The following is a 25,311-nucleotide window of genomic DNA, read 5'->3' on the forward strand; positions in this document are numbered from 1 at the left end:
ATTTGTGATAAGAACTGGATGATGTATGGAAATGTTGGATCACTATACTGTACACCTGAAACTAATACAATACTGTATGTTAACTAAGTGGGATTAAAATTAAAACTTACAGAAAAAAAGTAACAGCTTAAATAATGCAGAAAATAAAAGGAAGAGTTATAATCATTGTTCAAAAACCATTAGCTTTTTAGACTCTTAAATACAGAGAACAAACTGAGGACTGCTGGAGGGGTTATGAGTGTGGGGATGGGCTAAATGGGTATGAGACACTGAGGAGGGCACTTGTTGGGATGAGCACTGGGTGTTATACATAGGGGATGAATTACTGGAATCTACTACTGAAACCATTATTGCATTATATGCTAACTAACTTGGATATAAATAAATAAATACATACACACATAATAAAATACTAACTTTTATAATTGCCCTTGTATTTACTTTCATTGAGATATTTATTCCTTTACATGGCTTTGAGTTACTGTCTCATGGCCTTCATTTTCAAGCTAAAGGACTTCTTTGAGTTTTTCTTGCAGGGCAGGTCTAGTGGTAATAAACTCCCTCAGCTTCTGTTTATCTGGAAATGTCTTAATGTCTTTCTCTTTTTTAAAAGATTTTATTTTCACGTAATCTCTATACTCAATGTGGAGCTCGAACTTGCAACTCCAAGATCAAGAGTTGAACATTCCACCAACCAAGCCAACCAGATGCCCCTCTCTTTTTTTTCTTAATTCGTGACTGGCCCATAGAGCCAGGTATGTTACATGTAAATGACCTAATTTATTTTTAAATCCAATTTATTTAAAATAAAACATAAAGATACTTTTTGAACTCATGAACTCACGAGTTCATGAGATCATGACCTGAGCCACAGTTGGACAATTAACCAACTAAGCTACCCAGTACCCCAAAACACAAAGATACTTTTTTTTAATTTTATTTTTTATTTTTTAAAGTTTACATCCAAATTAGTTAGCATATCGTGAAGCAATGATTTCAGGAGTAGATTCCTTAGTGCCCCTTACCCATTTAGCCCATCCCCCATCCCACACCCCCTCCTGTAACCCTCTGTTTGTTCTCCATATTTATGAGTCTCTTCTGTTTTGTCCCCCTCCCTGTTCTTATATTATTTTTGTTTCCCTTCCCTTATGTTCATCTGTTTTGTCTCTTAAAGTCCTCATATGAGTGAAGTCATATGATTTCTGTCTTTCTCTGACTAATTTCACTTAGCGTAATACCCTCCAGTTCCATCCATGTAGTTGCAAATGGCATGATTTCATTCTTTTTGACTGCCGAGTAATACTCCATTGTATATATATACCACACCTTCTTTATCCATTCATCCATTGATGGACATTTGGGCTCTTTCCATACTTTGGATATTGTTGGTAGTGCTGCTATAAACATTGGGGTGCATGTGTCCCTTCGAAACAGCACACTGTATCCCTTGGATAAATACCCAGTAGTGCAACTGCTGAGTCGTAGGGTAGTTCTATTTTTAGTTTTTTGAGGAACCTCCATACTGTTTTCCAAAGTGGCTGCACCAGCTTGCATTCCCAACACAAAGATACTTTTTAAGGACAGTTTTGCCAAGTATTGGACACTTGGTTGACAGTTTAATTCTTTTAGCACTTTGAATAGATTGGCTCACTGCTTTCTGGCGCCCAAAGTTCCTGATGAGAAATGTGCTCATATTCTCATTGAGGATCCTTGTGTGTGATGAGTTGGTTCCTTCTGCTTTCACGATTCTTTGCAGAAAGTTTATTATAATGTGTCTCATGGGAGGTGTCCTCGAGTTCACCTTACTTGGAATTCATTAAGCTTCTTGGATATTTATACTCCTGTTTTGCATCAAATTTGTGGCTGTGGTAACTCTGGAAATCAGATTCTTCCCCTTCCTCAGGGTCTTCCAGTTTTGTTACTGTTTTTCTTTTTTTGATTGTTGTAGGCTATTTCTCTGTACCAAGAATCAGCCTCAAGTGTAAACTTAAGGTCTTTTCTGGTTTCTTCCGAGCCTTTGCCTAGGCATATATACTATCACTTTCTAATTTTCCCTGTAGATACAGTTGTTTTCTAATGTCTTAGTTTTTGATGCCTCACTCCCAAATAAGGTAAAAGAGGAAAAATGAAGGAAGAAGCAAAGAGCACCAGGCCTTTAAATCCACTAGAAGTCACTGGGGGAGGCAGATATATCTGCTTCCCTACCCCCATCTTTCTTTTTGGAACTTTAATTACATATATGGTCAGACCACCTAATTTTTGTTCTATGGGTTACTAAACTATTCATTTCTTCCTCAATCTCTTTTGGTCTGTATGCTTTCATTTCTATTGTGGTTTGTTTGTTTGTTTTTAGGATTTTATTTTTAAGCAATCTCTACACCCAACGTGGGGCTCACACTCACAACTTCGAGATTAAGAGTTGTGTGCTCTACTGACCAGGAGGACCAGGTGCCCCTCTACTGATGTCTTTAAATTCAGCGATCATTATATAACTATATAATGTGCTATTAATGCAATGCCATGTGTTTTTTAGATGCATTTTTACCTTTAGAAATTATATTTGATTTTTTATAGGTTCCATTTTCCTGTCTTATACTAATATTTTCCTTTAAATCCTTAAACGTACTTTTAATAACCATTTCCAAGTCCAAATCTGCTAATTTCATCACCTCTGTCATTTTTTAGGTCTGCTTCTGTTGACTGATTTTTCTCCTGGTTATGAGTCACAGTTTTGTGATTCTATGTTTGGCAATTTTTGACTGAACAGTCAACATTGTGAGCACTAGGATTTGTTTTATAACTTTAACATGCCAGACTCTTTTCTGGAAAAAAAGGTAATTTCATATCAGGCAATTATTTTGGAGTCTTTTTTTTTTTAATTAAATTTTTTTTTAATGTTTATTTATTCTTGTGAGAGAAGAGAGACAGAGCACGAGCGAGAAAGGGGCAGAGAGAGAGGGAGACACAGAATCCGAAGCAGGCTCCAGACTCTGAACTGTGAGCACAGAGCCCGATGCAAGGCTCGAACCCACAAACCATGAGATCATGACCTGAGCCAAAGTCAGACGCTTAACCAACTGAGCCACCCAGGCGCCCCTGGAGTCTGTTTTTAAGCTTTGCTAGTGTGGGTTTAGAATGGTAGCGTTTACGCTAGAGCTGGTGTACCGTTAGCAGTAAGGCATGTGTGGCTTACTATTTGGCAATAGATTCAAAGGTAGATTTCTAGAGCACTTTTCTCACAGAGCTCCCTTCTCTCCCATACACTGCCTCCACAGCTCCTAGCCTCAGCCTTTCAAACCTGGATCTGTCTATTCAACTCAGCAATTCTGCCATGTTTGCTTGGGTTCCCCTCCACCGTGCCCCCACCCTGCCCCCGCAGCTTACATAAAGTCTAAAAATAAAATGGCAAAGTGACAATAGGGCTTGCCTCAGTTGTTCATTGTGATCCGAAATCCTAGTCCTGCATATAATAATAATATATTTGAAATAACAGCTGCTTCAAAAAAAAGTTAACTTGTCAGTCATGTAAAAAGTCTAAATGTAGACATTCCAAACGTGGAATGGTGACATACAAAGTTATCAGTGACTCAGGCTCTACTTGTCTTTCTGTTGGGGTGCAGCCTTCAACTTCATCCTCTAAAATGGAAACTGGAACTCCCACAGGCAGTAGGATAAAAGAGGAAAAAGTATACCCGTGTAGAAATGCTCCAGAAGTAACTTCTATAACTTCCTCTTACATCTCATTAGCCAGGACTTAATCACATGACCACATCTAGCTGTAAGGAAGACTGAAAAGTAGCTGTTTAATTTGGGAGACAATGTGCCCAGATGAAAATTAGGGTTCTGTCACTAAAGAAAACAGAAGAAAACAGAAAAGTATTGGGGTACACAATAAACCATCTATGCCGTAATTCCTAAGATTAAATTTAAAAGGAAAGGTATACATTTCATGAAGAAATATGTAGAACATTTTCATAATTACCAAAAGACATAAAATAGGACCCACAAATATGAAATCACAGGTCAGGTTCCCAGATAGAAAGACACAATTTTGTTCATCACCATTCCAATTTTTATATCTTGCAGTAAATCCATAAATTTGTAATTAATTTACTTGCAAAGTTTCTTCTCCATGTGTAAAGGTGTTAATATGTTGACCCCATTAACAGAACTATGCCAACAGCTACATTTTATCAGTTTTATCATCATCTGCTAACACTGATAAATATCCGTTATTACCCAATAAAGGTTTAATGTTGAATCATCTCAAGGAATCAAAATATAGCTTCTGGGAAGTCATTCTATCAAAAGTGAAATATCCAACATTAATGAAAATTGAGTTTTAAAAGTTCTACCTTCAACATCAACTTTTTATGAGGCAGTAATACAAATGTAAGTTTTGGTGCAACCGTGTCATGACAAAAATACTGTTCTGACAGTCCCAGGGGCAGACGTGTATGTGCAATTGGTCTGGTGCATACATAACTCCTTTACCAAACAAGCAATATTCTACTAATAGAAAGAAGCTATAGTTGTCAAATTTTACAAATTATTTTTAAATCCACATTTAGAACCACAAAAATTTTGTGATTCTACCCATTATCAATGCAATTTAAAAAATTTTTGTATCTTTATAGCAGCACTACCAACAATAGCCAAAGTATGGAAAGAGCCCAAATGTCCATCAATGGATGAATGGATAAAGAAGGTGTGGTATATATATACAATGGAGTATTACTCGGCAATCAAAAAGAATGAAATCTTGCCATTTGCAACTACATGGATGGAACTGGAGGGTATTATGCTAAGTGAAATTAGTCAGAGAAAGACAGAAATCATATGACTTCACTCATATGAGGACTTTAAGAGACAAAACAGATGAACATAAGGGAAGGGAAACAAAAATAATATAAAAACAGGGAGGGGGACAAAACAGAAGAGACTCATAAATATGGAGAACAAACAGAGGGTTACGGGAGGGGGTATGAGAGGGGGGATGGGCTAAATGGATAAGGGGCATTAAGGAATCTACTCCTGAAATCATTGCTTCACGATATGCTAATTTGGATGTAAACTTTAAAAAATAAAAAATAAAATAAAAAAATTTTTTGTATTTTTAAAAAAATACCTGGGGCACTAGGTGGCTCAGTCAGCTGAGCATCCAACTTCAGCTCAGGTCATGATCTCACAGTTCGTGAGTTCAAGCCCCACACTGGGCTTGCTGCTGTCAGTGCAGAACATGCTTCAATTCCTCTGTCTCCCCTCCCCCCCGCCCCTCCCTTGTTCATGCTCTCTCAAAACTAAAAACTAAAAGCAAAAAAAAAAACAAAAAAAATCACCTTACACAGGGATTAAACTCCTTTGTAAATGAGCAGTAAAGCCTTTCTCTCCAAATTTGTTCAAAATCAATTAGAATATAGTCATGGAATGGAACACCAAAATCTTGAAATTTTAAAGTTTTTTGAAGTTTGCAAATATTAGATCAAATATCATAAAAATATTTTTGTAAGTGACCTCAAAATAAAAAAGGTAAAATTTCCAGGTGTCAACAGCCAAACCTCTCAGCAAAAGCAAACTAAAATTAGAAATTTCCCATAAAAAGAAAGAAAGGAAGAAAGAAAGAAAGAAAGAAAGAAAGAAAGAAAGAAAGAAAGAAAGAAAGAAAGAAAAAAGGAAGGAAGGAAGGAAGGAAGGAAAGAAGGGTAGGCGAGGGAAGGGGAGAAATTTCCCATCTACCAGAAACATTTAAAAAGGAAGCCTATCTCTGTTCAGGAATTTACATTCTGAATTTTCTCTTCCTCACTGGCTTAAGAATCTCCAAGGTAATAAATTAACATATACGTTAGAAGATGTAGGGGCTGGTGGTACCTTATAAAATCTAGCAGAGCAAACCACAAAACACCTTAGAGATTCTCACAGAAGAAAAAACAATTCAGCTAAAAACTATTACTCACACAAGGAAAAACACTAGAATATAAACAAATATTCAACAGAAGAATTAAACAGTACACTAGACAAAGTTGAACAGAGAATGAGTGAATCAGAAAAACACTTTAAAAAAATTATCCAAAATACAGGACCTCAAGGAAAAAGACATGACAATATAAGAAGTTAAAACAAATACAGGACTGAATGAAATGGGTCTTATACATGTCTAACTGGAGTTACAGAAGGAGCTGATTCTTTTTTTTTTTTTTTTAGGTTAATTTTATTTATTTTGAGAGAGAGAGAGAGAGAGAGAGAGAGAGAGAGAGAGAGAAAGATCATGATCTGAGCCAAAATGAAGTCAGAGCCACCCAGGTGCCCACAGGAGGCAGTTCTGTGAAGAGCTGGGTCACTCCAAAACAGGATAAATGAAAGTTAAGCCTCCAGCAATGGTCCTTAATACTGGCTGAACCTTAGATTATCACCTAAGAAGCTTAAAAAAAAAAAAAAAAGAAAGAAAGAAAAACAGTGCCTAAACCTACACCCCCCAGAGATTTTAGAATTGGTGTGGGGTAGGTCAAAGTATCTTTGTTTCCCTCAAAGCTTCCCAAGCTATTTTAGTGAGTATCCAGGTTTGAGAACCTGTGATCCATACCTACAAACAGCTAAACCAATGAACAAAAATAAAGAGAAAAATGTTAAAAATAACTACAGAGAAGTAATTTTACCTACAGAGTAGTAAGCCTGCTCACAAACTTCCCAACAATAGAAGCTAAAAGAATAACAGAATCATACCTTCAAAGTGTAGAGAGAAGTAACTGTCAACCTAAAATTCTAAATAGCTAACTAACATTCAATAGTGATAATGAAATAGACATTTTTTAGTCATAAAGTCTGAGAAGTTACCATTTATAGAGCTTTGCAGAAATAGCTATTAAATAGGGTGGGCTGAACATAGAATGGAATGGGATATAAGAAGAAATTCAAAACATAAAAGCAAAAAACACAACAAACTCTTGTTGCCAGCTAAACTCACATTTCATATTTTTTTTTTCCCTAAGTAATCAATCAACCAGGATGAAAATCCTCCTGGTCATCCATCCTGGTAGTTCATAAACATGACCAAACAAACAAAGTGACCTGTTTTTAAAAGAACAAACATATGGGCCCCACCCTAGGTGTACTGTAACTCTAGGAATAAGGACATTTTTTTAGCATCCTACACCAAGAGGATAATCAGGTTTAGAAATATCAGGTTCTAGTATTTCCTTAATACAGCAGTTCTCAAAGTGTGGCTCCGCAGTAGCATCACTGTTATCAGGGAACTTGTGGAAATGCAAATTCTTAGGACCCACCTCAGATCTACTTTATTAGAAATTCTGGGTATGGACTCAGCAACCATGCTTTAATAGGCCCTCCAGGTGACTCTGACACCAGCTCCAGTTTGAGAAAGCTGCTTTAGTCTCATGCTCATATTATCTGTTCACACTTCTACGTGAACAAATCCTCTGCTGCTGTCCTGCCCATAAAATCTATCCATTTAGTCCTCTAGAGCAATGTACCATGGTTAACCAATTCCTAGACATTCTTAATCTCTTCAGTGAATTTTCTTTCTATCTTTTCCCTCAACTGAAACTAACCTTCTTCTCTTATAGAGTTCTCACATAAAAGCTGTTCACTCTCCCAAACACCATGTGGCTGAGGGTCTGGAAAGTGAGGTTCACTCATTCCTGCTTCCTATATCTCCAAAAACATTTGGATAAAAATCTTGCCTTTTCTGACACTCTCCACTCTCAAGCCTTTTAAACTGTGGATGATACTAACTTCCAAATTTCTCTTGTGATGTTGGGAAGAACCCAATGACTACCCAACATTTCCATGTGGATGTTGCAGAGGAACTTCAAATTCAATATATAAACATCAGAACCTGCCATATTACCCAACTCTGTTGTTCCTACAGTTTCTATATGAATGGCACCACCACTCATCTATCTAATTATCCAAGTCCAAAACCTGGAAATAAATCATCAATGGAATCCCTTATCCAAATATTCAATTAATCACCAGTTACTATCAATTTCACCTTCTGTGAATTCTCTAATTCTCTCCATTACAACTGCTAGTGCTATAGTACTAATTACCATCCCTAACTGGGAAATCCTATCCAGCAATAGCCTCTTAACTGTTCACCCTCCCTCCTGTATTGCACTCTTCCAGTTAATTTCACAGTCCCTAAATTTTAAGAACATGTATTTTTAAACAATGTGGTAACTTATGGAATGTAAATTATGTTCCAATTTTTTAAAATCATGTAAACTTACAGTTTTAATACTTCTATTATTCTAAATCATCATTAAACACAAGCTTTTAAATCCAGCTCTTTTACTCAATTGTTCTGGGTCACCAACATATTGACAGTTTTATCACAATTATGTAACACAAAGAACATCAATCAAAAAAGGAATTACCGAATTAGACACAAGTTAAAATTTAAGGGCCACAACTGCTAACTTCATCTATGTGAACTTTCCTACAATAAATTTTACCGCAATAAATGTTTACTGAACTTTACTGCAATAAGTGTTTTTGTTATAAATAATGGCATTTCAATAAATGTTCAGATGAGCAAACGAAGAAAAAAAATTTTTGAAACTCATGGAAAGAAAACATTCTAGATTGTGAAAAAACGAAAACTCACCATACACACCTGTAGAAGTAGAATTGTTCATGGTAAAGGGTCCGTCAATGACATCAGAAGAAAGAAGCTCATCAGATCCCCGCTGAAAAGCAAGGGCAATATTGTTAATAAAACAAGTCTTGGATAATGGTCCACATTTACTACTAAAAATATTAAAAGTTAATATTATTACTTCTGTTTGAATATCAAGGCCTTTAAAGGGAAATCCTCAAGAATCACAAAATTTAAAGGTTGGAGAAGTGAATTTCACAGAAAAAAAATTACTGCATATCCACATGGTTGTTAGTTATATATACCAAAAAAAAAAAAAAAGCCAACCTGCTATCATATAATTGGGGACATAATCCTTCATCCCTTTTTGAACAAATCCAATCTTCAGATGTTTCATTTGAAGTACCAAAAACCATACTTAGGGGTTGCGTCCTGAAATTTTTTCTGTAATTTATTTTAAGGTATATTTGGTATATTTTAAATATACTTAGTATTTTAAAATACGTTAAGTTTTTTTTAGTATATTCTTAAGTATTCATGTGGAAATAATTTGTGTAGCACCTGCTAAGAATCCTGACTTGATACCTACATATTTTTTTATTTTTCATTTTTTATTCATATATTTTTTCCTATGTGTTTTTTAAAGTTGAACACAAAGATGCAATTTACTTCTATATTTGGTGATAGCTGAAACCCTTTATAATTGGTGATTTTTTTATCCATTAATCTTCAGAATGATCTTTAATGTGTACTAATTCTTAAACAACTACTGTTTAAATAATTTACTCTTTTCTGCTGATGAGAGTTTTGACCAATTGCAAGCTGAACTGTCAATGCAAAAAGACAAGTCAGACAAGCCTTCTCATTTTAACTGTAAGATCTATTACCAAGATTTAAAAGTTTACATTTACAATGGACAATAGATGCCATGTACAAAGTTAAAATCAACCAATTTCCAATGTTACTGTTTGTTTAACCTGGTCAATTTTGAAGATCAAATATTTTGGTCTACTGGATGATAAAACTTAATCCTTAAACTATCCTACAAATATCAGAATAGTAATTATGCTCCAAAATATGTTTAATGTTTAGGTGTTGAGTACCATTGTAGGAAACAACTTCAGCCTTTGCTAAAGAAAGGCAAAGCACTGATGTGTTTGCATAACAGAAATACAATTACTTAAACAATTCTTGTATTAAACATCTGGAAATTACTCCCTTTCGTTCTTCACGAGTTTATACAGACAGCTTGCGACAAAAAGAAATTAAATAAGCACATAAGATGAAATAAAAAGGACAATCTCAACTTCCAGAAAGATAACAGAAGAGTATTTTCATAATTTTGGAGTAGAGAAAGATTTCTTAAACAAGAAACAAAAGCACAATTATGAAGGAAAAATACTGATAAACTTGACGACATTGAAATTAATTTTATTTACAATATACACAATGTCAAATTATTATGTTGTACATCTGGAACTAATGCTGTATGTCAGGTTTTTTTTTTTTTTTAAGAATTTTATTTAATAAGAGACATTAGGAGATTTAAAAGGCAAGTAACAGAGTGGGAGAAAATATCTGCAATACACACAACCAACAAATTTTATATCCAGAACTTACTAAGAAAGAGAAAAAAGGAGAAAAAAAAATCCTCACTAGCAATCACTAAGAAAGTCCAAATAAAAGAAAACAACAAAAGAGTTCCATAGGCACCTAACAAAGTGGTAGACTTTACTTGTGTTCCAGAGTATTTGTGCCTTCCCTTTTTCCTGTGAAAGGATTTTTCACCCCCATCCGTGGTGACATAACTTTCCATGTCTCCTGTGGGAGAATACTTCCCTCACCCACTGACACTGAGCACAGTTTTACAATATGCTCTGGCCTATGAAATATGAATAGACATGACCCATACTAAATCCAAGCAGAAGCTTCAAAAGATATTACTAGTTTCTGCTAATTTTTTCCTCTTTCCCCCTTAAATACGGGCTGTTCTTTCAACCTGATTCCCAGAAAAAGAACACATACAGCTTCAGAACAGCCACCAACCACTATAAGTGAATGAGAAACAAATGTTATATCTAAGCTATATCTAAATGACTAAAACCATATCCAATAGACATATGAAAAGATGCTTACGCTCACTGGTCATCAGGGAAATGTAAGTTAAAACCATAATAAAATATTAGATATTAAAAAAGACTGACAATATCAAGAGTTGATAACAATGTGGAACATCAGAACTAGTATATTGCTAGTGGGAGTGCAAGTTGGCACAACTTTGGAAAACTGACCCAATATACTAATGTTGAATATATGACTATCCTACAAACCTAATGTATTCTATTCCTATGAATACACTCAAGACAGTTCATGCTTATGTGCACCTAAACACATGAGAATGTTCTCATCAGCATTGTTTCTACTCATCAAATTGGAAACAGCTACGTTATCAACTCTAGTATGGATAAACAGATTGTTGTAAATGCACTCGATGATTTATGCCACTGAGAATGAATTACTGCCCCATACACTAACATAGATAAATCTCACAAGCATAAGAAGTCATTCACAAAAGAATATATACTGTATCATACTACTGCATTTATATGGAGTTCAAGAATATGGTGAAAACAAAATTACACACTGGACAGCAACATGCAAAAGAATGAAACTGGACCACTTTCTTACACCATATATAAAAATAAAGTCAAAATGGATTTAAGACCTAAGTATGAGACCTGAAACCATAAAAATCCTAACTTCTTTGACATCAGCCATAGCAACTTCTTCTAGATATTTCTCCTGTGGCAAGGGAGATAAAAGCAAAAATATATTACTGAGACTTCAACAAAATAAAAAGCTTCTGCACAGAGAAGGAAACAATCAACAAAACTAAAAGGCAACCAATGGAATGGGAGAAGATATCTGCAAACGACGTACACAATAAAGGGTTAGTATCCAAAATATATAAAGAACTGATGCAACTCAACACCCCCAAAATGAATAATCCAATTAAAACATGGGCAGAAGATATGAAGACACTTTTCCAAAGAAGACATATAGATGGCCAACAGACACATGCAAACATGTTCAACATTACTTATCTGAGGGAAATACAAATCAAAACTACAATGAGATATCACCTCACACCTGTAAGAATGGCTAAAATCAACAACTCGAGAAATAACAGGTGTTGGCAAGGATGTGGAAAAAGGAGACCCCTCTTGCACTGTTGGTGGGAATGCGAACTGGTGCAGTGACCATGGAACAGAGTATGGAGGTTCCTCAAAAACTTAAAAATACAACTACCCTACAATCCACCAATTGCACTACTAGGTATTTACCAAAGAATACAAAAATACTAATTCAAAGGGATACATGCACCTCAATGTTTATAGTAGCATTACCTACAATAGCCAAATTATGGAAACAGCCCAAGTGTCCATCAACTAATGAATCGATAAAGATGTTGCATATATATACAATGCAATATTATTTGGCCATAAAAAAGAATGAAATCTTGCCATTTGCCATGACACAGGTGGAGCCAGAGTATTATGCTAAGCGAAATAAGTCAGCCAAAGATAAATACCATATGATTTCACTCATGTGTGGAACTTAAGAAACAAAACACATGACCAAAGGGGGGGAAAAAAAGAGGGAGAGGCAAACCAAGAAACAGACTCTTAACTACAGAGAACAAATGGATGATTACCAGGAAGAAGGTGGGTGGAAGGGGGATGTGCTGAACAGGTGACAGGGATTAAGGAGTGCACCTGTGATGAGCACGGGTGCTGTATGGCAATGCTGATCATTATACTGTACACCTGAAACTAATATTAGGCTATGTTAACTGCAATTTAAATAAAAAGTACTTTCATTCTTCAAAGACACCATTAAAAAGAAAAAGAATGAAAAACCAAGCCAAAGAATGGGAGAAAATATTTGCAAAAACTAAATAAAGACAAATAACCCAATAATAATAATAATAAACAGGCAAAAAGCATTTGAAAAGACATTTCTCCAAAGATATACAAATGGCCTATAAACACATGAAAATATCAAATATCAACATCATTAGACATTAAGGAAATGGAAATTTAAAAAAAATAAGTGCAGTATTTGCACTTTATTTGTTTGTTTTTAGGGAAAGCGCACAAGCGGGGGACAGGGAGAGAGAGAATCTTAAAGGCTCCAACACTCAGCACAGAGCTTGAAGCAGGGCTCAATCCCATGACCCTGGGATCATGACCTGAGCCCAAATCAGGAGCCAAACGCTCAACCGACTGAGCCACGCAGGTTGCCCAAGAAATGCAAATTTTAAAACCACAGAGAGCACTTCAAATAAAATGTAAAACTAAGCCATCACCACACACCTACCAGAACAATTAGAATAAAGAAAGGTGACATATCAAATGCAGGTGAGGATGTGGAAGAAAGTGGATCTCTCATACACTGAAGACAGGAACGGTACAGCCACTCTGGACTGTTTGGTGGTTTCTTTAAAATGAAACATACACAGCAATCTCAAAAGATCACATTCTCAAAACAAAAATTCACATGTTCTACGATTTTATTCATACAACATTCTCAAAATGACAGAATTATAGAGATGGAAAAGAGACCAACAGTTGTGAGGGAGCAGAGATGGGTGGGAGGAGGTACTGGGTAATTAAAGGATGCCAGAAGGGAGATCTTTGTGGTGATAGATTAGTTCTGTATCTTGACTGTAATGATAGTTACATGAATCTACACATGCAACAAAATGAAACAATTATAAACAGGCACTTTATCAATGTCTTTGTTTTGATAGTGTGCTGTAATTAAAATGTAACCATTGGAGGAACCTGGGAGGGTACACAGGACCCCTCCACAATATCTCTACAATTTGTTGTGAATCTTGAAATTTTTCCCAAATAAAAAGTTAAGACAAAAAACAAAACTGGGGCGCCTGTGTGGCTCAGTCGGTTGAGTGTCTGACTTTGGCTCAGGTCATGATCTCTCGGTTTGTGAGTTTGAGCCCCACATCGGGCTCTGTGCTGACAGCTCAGAGCCTGGAGCCTGCTTCATATTCTGTGTCTCCCTCTCTCTGCCCCTCCTCCACTCACACTGTCTATCTCAAAAATAAATAAAACATTAAAAAAATTTTTGAAATAAAAAATAAAAAACAAAACAAAACAGAACAGATGTATCATTCTAAGCCAGAGGATTCCTACTTGACTTGAGACTTTTTGCTGGCTCAAAATAGTCATCACCAACACCTGTGCTCGATCAACCCTCAAGAAGGGATAAGACAAGACTGGTCAAGCTGTCAATTACTACAGCTCATTGTCAGAGTTCATGCCTCACACTACTGTTCCATACAATGGTGATCCAGAAGGCATCCCTTCAAAGACAGGCAACATTCAAAGAAAAACAATCCTATGAGTTCCTTATGGGAATCTGTACATAAGGTAAAGGAAGGGAAGACTCAAAAGCCAGACAACATACACCAGAAAAAGTATACAACTTTAAATTATGAGCAAATAAGAACTTTGTAAAATAAAATAAAAAATTAAGAAAATAGCCTCTCCTAAATAAAATGCAAAGGGATATAACAGCTCAAAGGAGAGGCAAGTAAGAATTCTACCAAACGATTTAAAAGATAGATTGATGAAAAAAAAGAATAAAGCAGTGTCGTGAAAGTCAGACATTACAAAGAGGAGAGCCAAAAGTGCAAAACACACCTTTCCACCATCCAAAGAAGTTACCTACTGCAAAGAACCAACTCTTAATCTGGACTTTAAGTATCCAAAAGCCACACAGAAAAAATTTTCAGGAAAGCCCTCCCTTGCAGGCACATGAGATTACTTAAATGCAACTGGCGAAAGTGTCAGACTGTTAACAAAGGCCCCACACAATGTTTGACAGCAAAGAATCCAAAAACTTCCCTGCAGTCTTCTTAATGCACACAAGCTATTTCAGTTTCAATTTGGGGAGAACTGAGTTATTCATAGTTCTATTTCCATCTTATTCAATAAACTGTTACCTGGTTTCCTAACAAGTAAATCACCAATCGACCATTAACATGAAATTATTCCCTGTTGCTTACTGAATCAATTCTAAACTTACTATATGGCCATTAAAAGCTCTTTCTAACCCAGACCTCCTCCTACGCACAGTAACACTCCTGTCTTGTAATTTGCCCCAGACACACTATCTTTATTCTTGCCTCATTATGCTATTCTCCCACCTCAAACACTATCCCTTCACTACATATCCATTCCTACGTAATGATCACAAGTAAATACTATCACATCCTTGAAAATTTTCCTTTCCCCAAAATGAAGAGGCTGAACTTAATTTTGATTGCCTTACGGGATTAAAATGTACGTATGTTTTAGGATGTTAGTACACTTGCATAATGTATTCTTCCTATATGTATAGCTATCAATATCACACATTTTGTCAAATATGTATGCAAAGTTTTTTTTTTTTTTTTCAGCCACTTTCAGTCTATTATTGTGTCTTACACTTGACTGTATTTCCCCACGGTCTATAGGACAGTGTCAGGTATATTATATGTAATGACTCTCTGCCTTGGTTATACATTACAATCATATAACCAGTTTAAAAAAAAAATTGTTTTTATTTGAGAGAAAGAGCATGTGCTCAAATAGGGGGAGAGGGGCAAAGGGAGAGAAAGAGAGAATCCCATATAATCAGTTTAAAATCAACACCAGATAGCAGGTCCTACCCCAAAGATTCTTAACCAATAGGTCTAGGCTAAGGCGGAACCTGTATATTTCCAAAGCTCTAATGTGTACCCACCTGAGGAACACTATAAACAGATGTTTTAATAAACACAGAAATATAAGAGTGAAATGGTTTAAAAGACTAAAATAAAATAGTCTTCTAGAGTAGACCAGATCTAGGTTCGAACAGACTCCACAATCTTAAATTTACCTTTGTATGATACTACACGTTATTTAATCTAAGGCTGTTTACTCATCTGTAAAATGAGGATAATAATGCTACCCATCATCACCGTCCTCTGAGGATTAATGTTTCTAATACATAAGGTATCACTAAACACTAGCAGATAAACACTAATGATTAATTACTCAGTCCTTTTCAAAAGCTATACATGTCAGCAGTTACTTCTATTCAATGTAATTAGTACTAGATAACAATCTCCTAAAGGTGAAAGGTAACATTCTTTCAATAAAGAAAACTTTCTAAAGTTTTAAAAAGAAACGTCACCTCCCCATCCTAACAGCAAACAATTAACGAAAGACTTGGCTTTGATAAAACATGCTTAAAAACTGAAAGCAATACTTTTCACATTTTATGTAACAAACTCTTAAAATATATATCCATTTCTAATAAATAAAATTGAAACATTCTTTGTATAGGATTGCATACAAGAGCTAATAAAGTCCCATTTTATGATTAACCTCTGAGGATGAGAAAGAATAAAGCATGTATCTGCCTGGGCATTAGGACTTTTCCTGCAGAACACTGGTAAGATCTGTTAAGAGAAAAAAGTAAAAATTTTCACTATAACCATCCTTATTTAAGCATCTTTGCATACTTACTCAATTATCTCAGGATAAATCTGTAGATGTTAAACAGCCTGATTTTTTATTTTTATAATTCATTTTATCTTAAGTACATTCTGCAACATTATAATATGAATCCATGCCCCTGTCTGTAATCCTTTTATAACTGATAAGCTTTTGCCACACTGTTGCAGTCTTTGTATTCTATTCAAAATGAATATTCAGAAATGAAATAAACAGTTCGTCCTTTGTGAGCAGAAAGTAAGACTGCAAGAAATCTCAAGTTTCCACTCAACGATGTAGAGTAACTTAAAGTTACTACTACACTACACATGACTAGGAAGAAGCATTTTTATTTCTACAGGAGTCTTTCAAATATTGTTAGAATTAGCACATGACCACCTCATTTTATTTTTTTCCCACAACATTTTAGTATTACTCAGAGTCTGGCTCACAATTTGTGTAGGAAAGAATTTAACTTTGCCAATTAGAGGTCTGGCTTTTGCCCTCTCCTTCTGGGAAGTATCTCTAAAGTCCTGGAAGGTCACGCTTGAAAGAAGTATCTTTTTTTTTTTTTTTTTTTTTTTTTTTAACTTGAGGGCTTTAGGTCACTGACAAGGGACTGACCACACCAAAAAAATCAACGATGTAATTTAGGGTAAATATGGGCTTTTGCTCATGCCTAAAGACTGAGATCTGCCTCAAGGGCAATCAATTATGCCTACACAAAAGAGCTTCTCAATAAAAAAAATATAGTTAATCACTAAAGCACAAGTGAACTTCCCTGTTTGACAATACTCCATAAGTACTACCACACACTGATGATGGGCAAGTAACGTGTCCTGATGCCACAGAGAGAGGACAAAGGATGCTCTCTGTGTTTGGTACTTCCCCAGACTCTGCCCTTTGTGTTTCTTCCCTTGGCTGACTTAAATCTATACCCCTTCCCTGTAATAACCACTAACCATGAGTATAACAGCTTTCATTGAGTTCCATAAATCCTTTTAGCAAATTATGGGACCACAGCATTGGTTTGGGAAACCCCCAGAACTTACAGTTGGTGTTATAAGTGAGGGTAGTCTTCTGTGGACTATGTCCCCTAACTTTGCAGTTGGCCTAATTCCTCTCAAGGTTAAATGATGAATCAATCAAATATAATAAAACTATTCATTTAACAGATTTTTAAAAACTGTATTCTTAACCTCTGAATTACCATTTGGACTTCTAACTATAAAAGAAAAATTTAACCTAAAAATGTGATTAAATATTCAAGTATAGAAAAACCAGAATAATTAAGTTAAATTTATATGACACCTTAAATAAATTAATGTAACATCTTAACTATCACACTCTATGTTTCCACACAAAATATTAACTGCCATAATAAAAAAATGATGAACACTGCAGAGTCTTCAAAATAAACACATATAAGGGGCACCTGGGTGGCTTAGTCAGTTAAGTGCCCAACTTCAGCTTACATCATTATCTTGCAATTTGTGTGTTCGAGCCCTGCATCAAAGCTCTGTGCTGACTGCTCTGGGCCTGGAGCCCACTTCAGATTCTATGTCTCCCTCTCTCTCTCTCTCTGCCCCTGCCCTACACGCACTTGCTCGCTCTCTCTCTCTCAAAAATAAAAACATTAAAATAAATAAATAAATTATATTTAAGTCTAAAAATTCTACAAGATCTTTCAAGAATAACAGGAGCAACTTATAAGTAAAGCAAGCACTATAGTATTGAGTGAAGTATTGGAATGACTGGTTTTATTTTTTTAATGTATTTTTCTTTTTCTTTATTTTTGAAGGGGGGGGGGGGGCGGAGAGGAAGAGGGAGAGGGAGAAAATCCCAAGCAGCAGACAGCACAGAGCCCCATGCAGAGCTCAAACCCACAAACTGAGAGATCAAGACCCCAAGCCAAGATCAATAGCTGGGTGCTTAACCAACTGAACCACCCAGAAGCCCCATGACTATTTTATTTTTATACTTTATCACAAAAGAAAAAATATTTGATACTAAAGTTTCATACCTGAAAATCCTGTTTTACATCAGAAAAAGGGTTGACTATCATATAAAATAAACCACACATCTCTCAAATAGTTACGATGCTTTTAAAAAAATGGTAACTTTCTGACCCTAATAGGGGTCTGATAAACACAAAACAAAGAGAACAAAAGGGCTTACATTTGAAAATTCAGTCACAGAAAAAGTATTCTGATAATCAAAATTTACTAAGCTTTTCCCCAAGAATTCATTTTCAAATTATAGAAAACAAAGGTTATTAATATTATAAAGCTCAAATCCCAAAAGCCATATTACTTTGTAAAGCTCTGTAAAAGAGGAGAAAAACACAATTAGTTCTGTATTAAACATTCCCTTCTTTTAAAAACCAACTTTTCTTTCCTAGACATAAATTCTTTCTCCTGAAAACACATCACCATCTATAATTACAGATTACTTCACTACAAAACAAATTTCTGAAAATTATACTTAATATTTATATCCTAAGTGTCTGAAAAGCAATTTTCCATTAAAGTAAGGGAAGAGCGATGCAGACTAGGCAAATTGAGGATCTCTCACAAGGGATGACTGCTATGAGAGAGGATGGTTTAAGAGATGGGTGGAAGATGAGCAGAATGAAGACCCCTGTACCACAGAGAAACAAATTAACATTACACAAAAGGCTTTAACAAGCCAAATGAAGACATCACAGAAGGTGGGCTGCATGAAAACACTGGCTCAACCGTCTCCTTAGAAACACACAGTAAATTTACGTAAGTGCAGCAGTTGCTTTCTGGACTTGTTAGCTCTCTGGCTAAGTCAACACACCAATCAGCTTCACTGCCTCTGGTACCAATTACTGAAGTTCTCTCCTATTGAAGAATAATGAAATATACAGGACCAACAAAGCAAAACAATACTGTAATTAGCAGCACAAATAAAGTGTTTCATTATCAAATTTGATGGAGAGTGGTCTTATTTAGCATTAGAGCAATATTATTATGATAGAAAGCAATCCACACAACTGAGAAACAGCCACTAAAGTAACATGTAAGGAAGATTCTGAAAAATAAACCATTAACTCACAGTTAATCTTCAGATTATATCAAAAATGCACACGTAATTCAAGAATAAGATATCATTTGTTTTAGCCTATCAAGATACTATGACCATAAAAAAAAAAAAATGGCTATCAAAATTATCTCGGAATTGTCTATGATCCTAGTACTTTTTTTAAACAAAAGAATCTTAAATACTGAAATTAATATCCAAGTCGTACCATGAAGCCAAGCTAGCCCCCCCTTTTAAAGTTCTAACAGATAGTCTTAGTGAGGCTCTATGAACACTTCCCAGAACAGAAACCCATGTTAATCCTGTGGATACATTTTTCTGTAAACAGGAATAAAAGTGATATTATGTAAAGTCTCATCATAGTATATACACTTGTTGATTATGATCTCCTGATTACTCACCTTTATATCTTCCTCCACAGAACCTACTATAACATTTTACATGGCACCTATGTTCAAAACTTTCTTGTCTAAAAAGGAATTTAAAAATGAATAAAAACTACACAGAGAAGAGAACAAACAATATTCAGTGAGGCTTTCAGATTAACTGTGAGGCAGTATGTAACTTCAAGTATTTTTTTCCTAATTCAGCCTTTTGTTAATATTCACCATTTCACAGCCTCCTGTTATTCAAAGCACATCCAAAACCCAAAGGCACTAGCTATTATTGGTAACTCTACCCTTGCAAATGACTTGGAGATCATATTCCCAAATACTGTGGCCCCATTAACACTCATCATCTACTAAATGTGTGACTATACCTAAACATATTTTTTTGGTTAATGTTCATTTATTTATTTTTGAGAGAGAGGAAGAGAGAGAGAGAGAGAGAGAGAGAGAGAGAGAGAGAGAACGCGCACGCAAGAGAGCTCAAGAGAATCCGAAGCAGGCTCCAGGCTCAGAGCTGTCAAGGCAGAGCCCGATGCAGGGCTTGAACTCATGAACTGTGAGATCATGACCTGAGTCAAAGTCGGACGTTTAACCAACTGAGCCAACATTATTCTTAAAAAACAATTATCACCCCCCAAAAAACAGTTGCCAAACTGTTCCCTTGTGCTATTTTCCTTTCCAAGTCTACCACTATTGAGATTTTAGGACAGTGAGAGTAAAAAAGACAACGATGGGGCAAATTCTACAAACATAAAGCTATAGCAATGTTCAAGACAAAGAAAAAACCCTGCCCTTTATGCATGGAGTTTACAATCCTGCAGAAGGAAACAGATAGTCAAAAATATTAAACTATGTAATATGTTTTAGAGTCATAAGTGGTTTTTAAAATGTAGGATAAGGAGCAGCCAGAGATGAAGAGGATTACAATTTTAAATAGGCAGTAAAGGAAAGACAAGATAAAGTGACATTTAAGCAAAATGTTAAAGGAGGTAAGGAGTAAGCTATGTAGTTATCTGAAGGAAGAATGTTATAGGCAGAGGAAACTGACTAGAATGCTTTGCATGTTCTAGAAAACTCTGAGGAAGCAACTGTTACTGCAACAAAGTGAGCAAAGGGAAAACAAATAGAGATTAGGAGGGCGTGTCATAATATGTGTGGCCTTGAAGGCAATTCTAAAAAATGTTATTGTGTGAAATGAAGGACACAGACTTTTGAACAGAGGAATAATATGATCTGATTTACTTCTTACAAGATCACTCTGGCTACTGTGTTGAGAACAGTCTGTAATAACACAAAGAGGGAAGCAGAAACTCTAGTTTCTCTAGTTAGGAAACTATAATGACAATCCAGATAAGGGGCCAAAAGAGCGCCAGTTACTGCGGAGAATGGCTGGAGTGTGAATATATTTGGAAAGATTTGCTAATGAATTAAATGTGGAAGGGAAGAGAAAAAAAGAAGTAGAAAAGTCCTGGCCGTCCCAAATAGCTAACACTGTAAAATATTCTTGCCCTGTGGTTAGTCTACAGACATTTTTAAGATTATATTCATATTCTCTAATTCTCATCCTTCAAAGAAACTATAAAAATCAGGTTATGTCATTTAACATACGTTAGAGGGTAAATGGTACAATTAAAATCTAGGCTTGGTTTAAGGGCATGTGAGGGGCTCAGTCAGTTGAGCGTCACGTCACCATCTCATGGTTGCTGACTGAGCCTGGCGCCTGCTTGGGATTCCCTCTCTCCCTCTCTATCTCTGTCCCTCCCCTGCTCACACTCTCTCTCTCTCTAAAATAAATAAAAATTTAAAAACAATCTAGGCCTGGTTTATTTTTCATCCTACATATCTGTTCCTCTAGAGTATAATAAACAAATTTCTCCTCTAGTATGTTATGCCAACCTTTTGATCTATTTATTCCACATCTAGACCTTACTTTACATTACAACCATATACAAAGATATGTATATAGACCTTCCTCAACTTATGAATGAGGTTACGTCCTGATAAATCCATCATAAAGATAACCTGAGTCAGAAATGCATTTAATACACCCAACCTACTGAACATCCTAGCCTCGCCTCGCTTACCTTCAATGCGCTCAGAACAATTACGTAGCCTACAGTGGGGCAAGAACACTTTACACAGCCAACAGTGGGGCAAAATCATCTAACACAAAGTCTATTTTATAATAAAGAGTTGGATAATTCATGTAATTTATTGAATACTATACTGAAAGTGAAAAAGAGAATGCCTGTATGAATGAGTACAGAATGGTTTTAACTGTATCAACTGTTTAACCTTGTGATTGCACCGCTAACAGGGAGCTGCAGCTCTTTGCTGCAGCAGCTGCAAGGCATCTTAAGAGTTTCGCACTGCTTATCACTAGCCCAAGAAAAGTTCAAACTTCAAAGTATGGTTTCTACAGAATGCATATTGCTTTCATGTCATCATAAAGTTGAAAAATCTTAAGTCAAACCATCATAATTGGAGACCAGCTGCATGTAATCATCCTTAACAAGAGCAAAATAAAAACAAGGACACTTACTGATTACATACTACACACCACGTAGTGTTCTATGCGCTCTAGCATACATATTTCATGTAATCTAAGAAGCCTTTAATTTTAAGACCCAAAACTTTATCTAACACCTTAAAAGAAAAAGTACTGCCAATTAAAAATTGTCACTATCAACTAATACGCTATCAACGTATGGATGCACCCTGATGTCAGAAATGTTAATAAAAAACTGTGCCTGAGAATCAATGAAATATCAAATCCTCACAAAATTCTAATCATTCAATATTATTATGGTGACCAACTGGTTCAAAATATTATGTCATATATAATTGGTTAAAAATACTAGTTCTACCCTTTTCCTTTCCGCATTTTAACTTTTGAGCCTCTTTCAATTACCTTTTTTCCCTCACGGTGATAACTAATGAAATATTACTGCAGAACTTTGAAACCACAAGCCTTTATAAACACATGTAAAAGAAATCTCAGCAAGGCAAGGAAAAAATGTTCTCTCTTCCATTATAGCCGCTGAAAAAGACACAACTCTGGTCATGAAACTGTTTACAAATGCTATTTCTAACAAAGGAGTCATAAAAATAACAAAGGTCTGGGTTTTGGCTAGTTGTCATACTTAATATTATTTATTGCCCTAGCAGTAGTAATACTTATATTGACACCTATTTTCTGAAATATATATACACTTGCAAGTTTTTTTATTAACCCAATCATTACAACTTTCCTCTCCTCATACATTTGTAAACAAAACCTAACAATTTCTTAGGTTTCTCAGAACAGAGGTGGAAAGATAACACCATTCTGGGAATGAAGAAACTAAGGCACAAATGAGTTATGTAACTCAGACAAATCATAGTACAAATAAAGAGTACAAATAAAGTGCAAATAAGGATTCAAACCAGGGTGCCTGGGTGGCTCAGTCGTAAGTGTTGACTATGGCTCAGGTCGTGATCTCTTGATTTGTGAGTCTGAGCCCCATGTTGGACTCTGCCTGGAGCTTGCTTCAGACTCTGGGTCTCCCTCTCTCTCTGCCCCTCCCCCACTCATGCTCTGTCTGTCTCTCTCTCTCATAAATAAACATTAAAACAAATTTAAAAAAAAATATTCAAACCCATGTAGGGCAATTTCAGAGTTCATGCTTTTAATTGCTCCACTGAACTGCCAAAAACATTAACTCATCACTATGTTCATAATAAGAGATTAGTTAAATGAGTTACAATATATCCATGCAATGAAATATTAGATGGTTATTAAAATGATGAAACATGTGGCACTTGGGTGGCTCAGTTTGCTGAACCTCTGACTTTGGCTCAGGTCATGATCTTGCAGTTCATGATTTCAAGCCCCACATCAGGCTCACTACTGTCAGCACAGAGCCCTCTTTGGATCCTCTGTCCCCTTCTCTCTGCACCTCCCTGACTTGGGCTCTCTTAAAAATAAACAAACACTAAAAAAAAATTGTTTTAAATAAGTAAAATGATGAAATAATACTTATCAATCTGCATACCAATTAATATAACACTGTTCATTAGTTATAATACATATTTTCTATTTTTGTAAAAATAAATAATAAATACATATGTACCATGAGCCTGTATGTAAAAGTCTAAGAGCAAGTTTACCTAAATGTCAGCAGGGATTATCATATCTGGCTTTTCTGCCATGTTTAAATATTAATTAATCAGAAAGAAAGGAGTTATTTTCATTTTGAAAAATAATCAACTCTTAAAATTTTGCCAATATGTGTCTCAAGCTCTGTAACTGGATCTTTCAATTAAACACATTTCATGAGGATTTTTGGCCAGTTCTACTATAGACCATTACCATATTATCATCTCAAAAATGTTAACAAAACATTTAAAATTTCTTAAAAAAATAAAATTTATTTTTGCATCATTTAGTGGTCTGCAAGCACCTCTGAACTGTGTAATAGCCAAATTATATGGACTTAGGATGGTCTTCAGATCATATGCTTTGCCAACAAACCTTTATTTGAATCTGTCACTTACCACCTGTTTGATCTAAGGTATTAGATTACAGTAACATCACAGGTTTGGTATCCTGTTCTGTAAAATTGGTCTAATGTTATAATAAATATGCAAAGTTCCTTTTTATAAAGGACTTCTTGTATACTGACACCTAGCAAGATAGGGATTAAATGTATTTTTTTTTTTTTTTTTTTTTTAATCTGGAGGAGAGGGGCAAAGCTGATGTCGGGGGGCGGGGGGAAGAATGCTGATGTCTGTCTACTTATTCTATCAATTGAGAGAGATGTTAAAATCTATGATTATGGATTTGGCTCTTTCTTCTGTCACCCAAAACTGTCATGCAACTTCTCAAGAAAATGTCTCATTTTCTTAGGCAGGAGTCCTCTCTTAATGACAAATCCTAAAATCTGAGGACTGCTAGCTTAGTCTAAAAGGTTGATTCTCTGCAGCTTCTACTATTCCTTCATTGTTGATGCTATTGCTCTAAATGTCATCACTAGCAATACAGCTGCTGAATGAAGTTCCTGTCTGCAATAGTGACTGAGCACAAAGCACTGTTAATCTGCCAGTATTCCCTCTGCATGTGAAGAAGGAAACTCTCTGGTGTTAGTCTCAACTATTGTTGCTGCTAACCTCCCAAAGATACAAAGCTCTCAAATTCCATATACATTCATTCATTCTCTATGATCCTCCAACCTCCACCTTCACATATATACACATACCCCTATTGCCCAAATCACAACAAACATTGTAATGCTGAAGTGTAAAATTAGCCTCAAGACCAACTCCAGGTTCAGTAATTCTCTAAAAGGACTCACAGGACTTGGCAGAAAGTTGTGTTCACAGCTAAGACTTATTATAAGGATACCAAACAAAGTAGACAAAAGAGAAAGGCATATGGGGCAAAATCTGGAGGACACCTAGAGGAAGCTTCCAAGAGTTCCCTCCCAATGGAGCCACACATACTTAATTCCTCCAGCAATGAACTGTGATAACACATGTGGAATGTGATAACCAGGGAAGGTCATTAGAGATTCACTGCCCAGGGCTTTTATTGGGAGCTGGGTCACACAGACACCCTCTGTCCAGCATGTACCAAAAATTCCAGAAAGTATAAACCATATCATTTACACAAACATTCTAGGAACAATAAGCCACTCTTATCATTTAAGGATAAGTTATA

General features: G+C 35.7%; 1 protein-coding gene across 9 annotated transcripts in view; it reads right to left on the reverse strand.

Annotated features, from left to right (window-relative positions):
- The window catches only part of PTBP3 (polypyrimidine tract binding protein 3), a 119,613-nt gene that overhangs the window by 73,000 nt on the left and 21,302 nt on the right, over positions 1–25,311 (reverse strand). For 4 of the 9 annotated variants that reach the window (XM_019454184.2, XM_019454180.2, XM_019454186.2 and 1 more), the window contains one exon: positions 8,633–8,705. In XM_019454184.2, the coding sequence (XP_019309729.1) occupies positions 8,633–8,654 (22 nt within the window). In that variant the 5' untranslated portion in view covers positions 8,655–8,705. Of the gene's footprint in view, positions 1–8,623; positions 8,712–25,311 lie in introns of those variants that run through there. The other 5 variants (XM_019454182.2, XM_053908180.1, XM_019454179.2 and 2 more) reach the window with 2 other exon arrangements.

The sequence above is a fragment of the Panthera pardus genome, unplaced genomic scaffold (assembly GCF_024362965.1).
Source record: "Panthera pardus isolate Hobbes unplaced genomic scaffold, ASM2436296v1 HiC_scaffold_20, whole genome shotgun sequence".
NCBI classification, from domain to species: domain Eukaryota; kingdom Metazoa; phylum Chordata; class Mammalia; order Carnivora; family Felidae; genus Panthera; species Panthera pardus.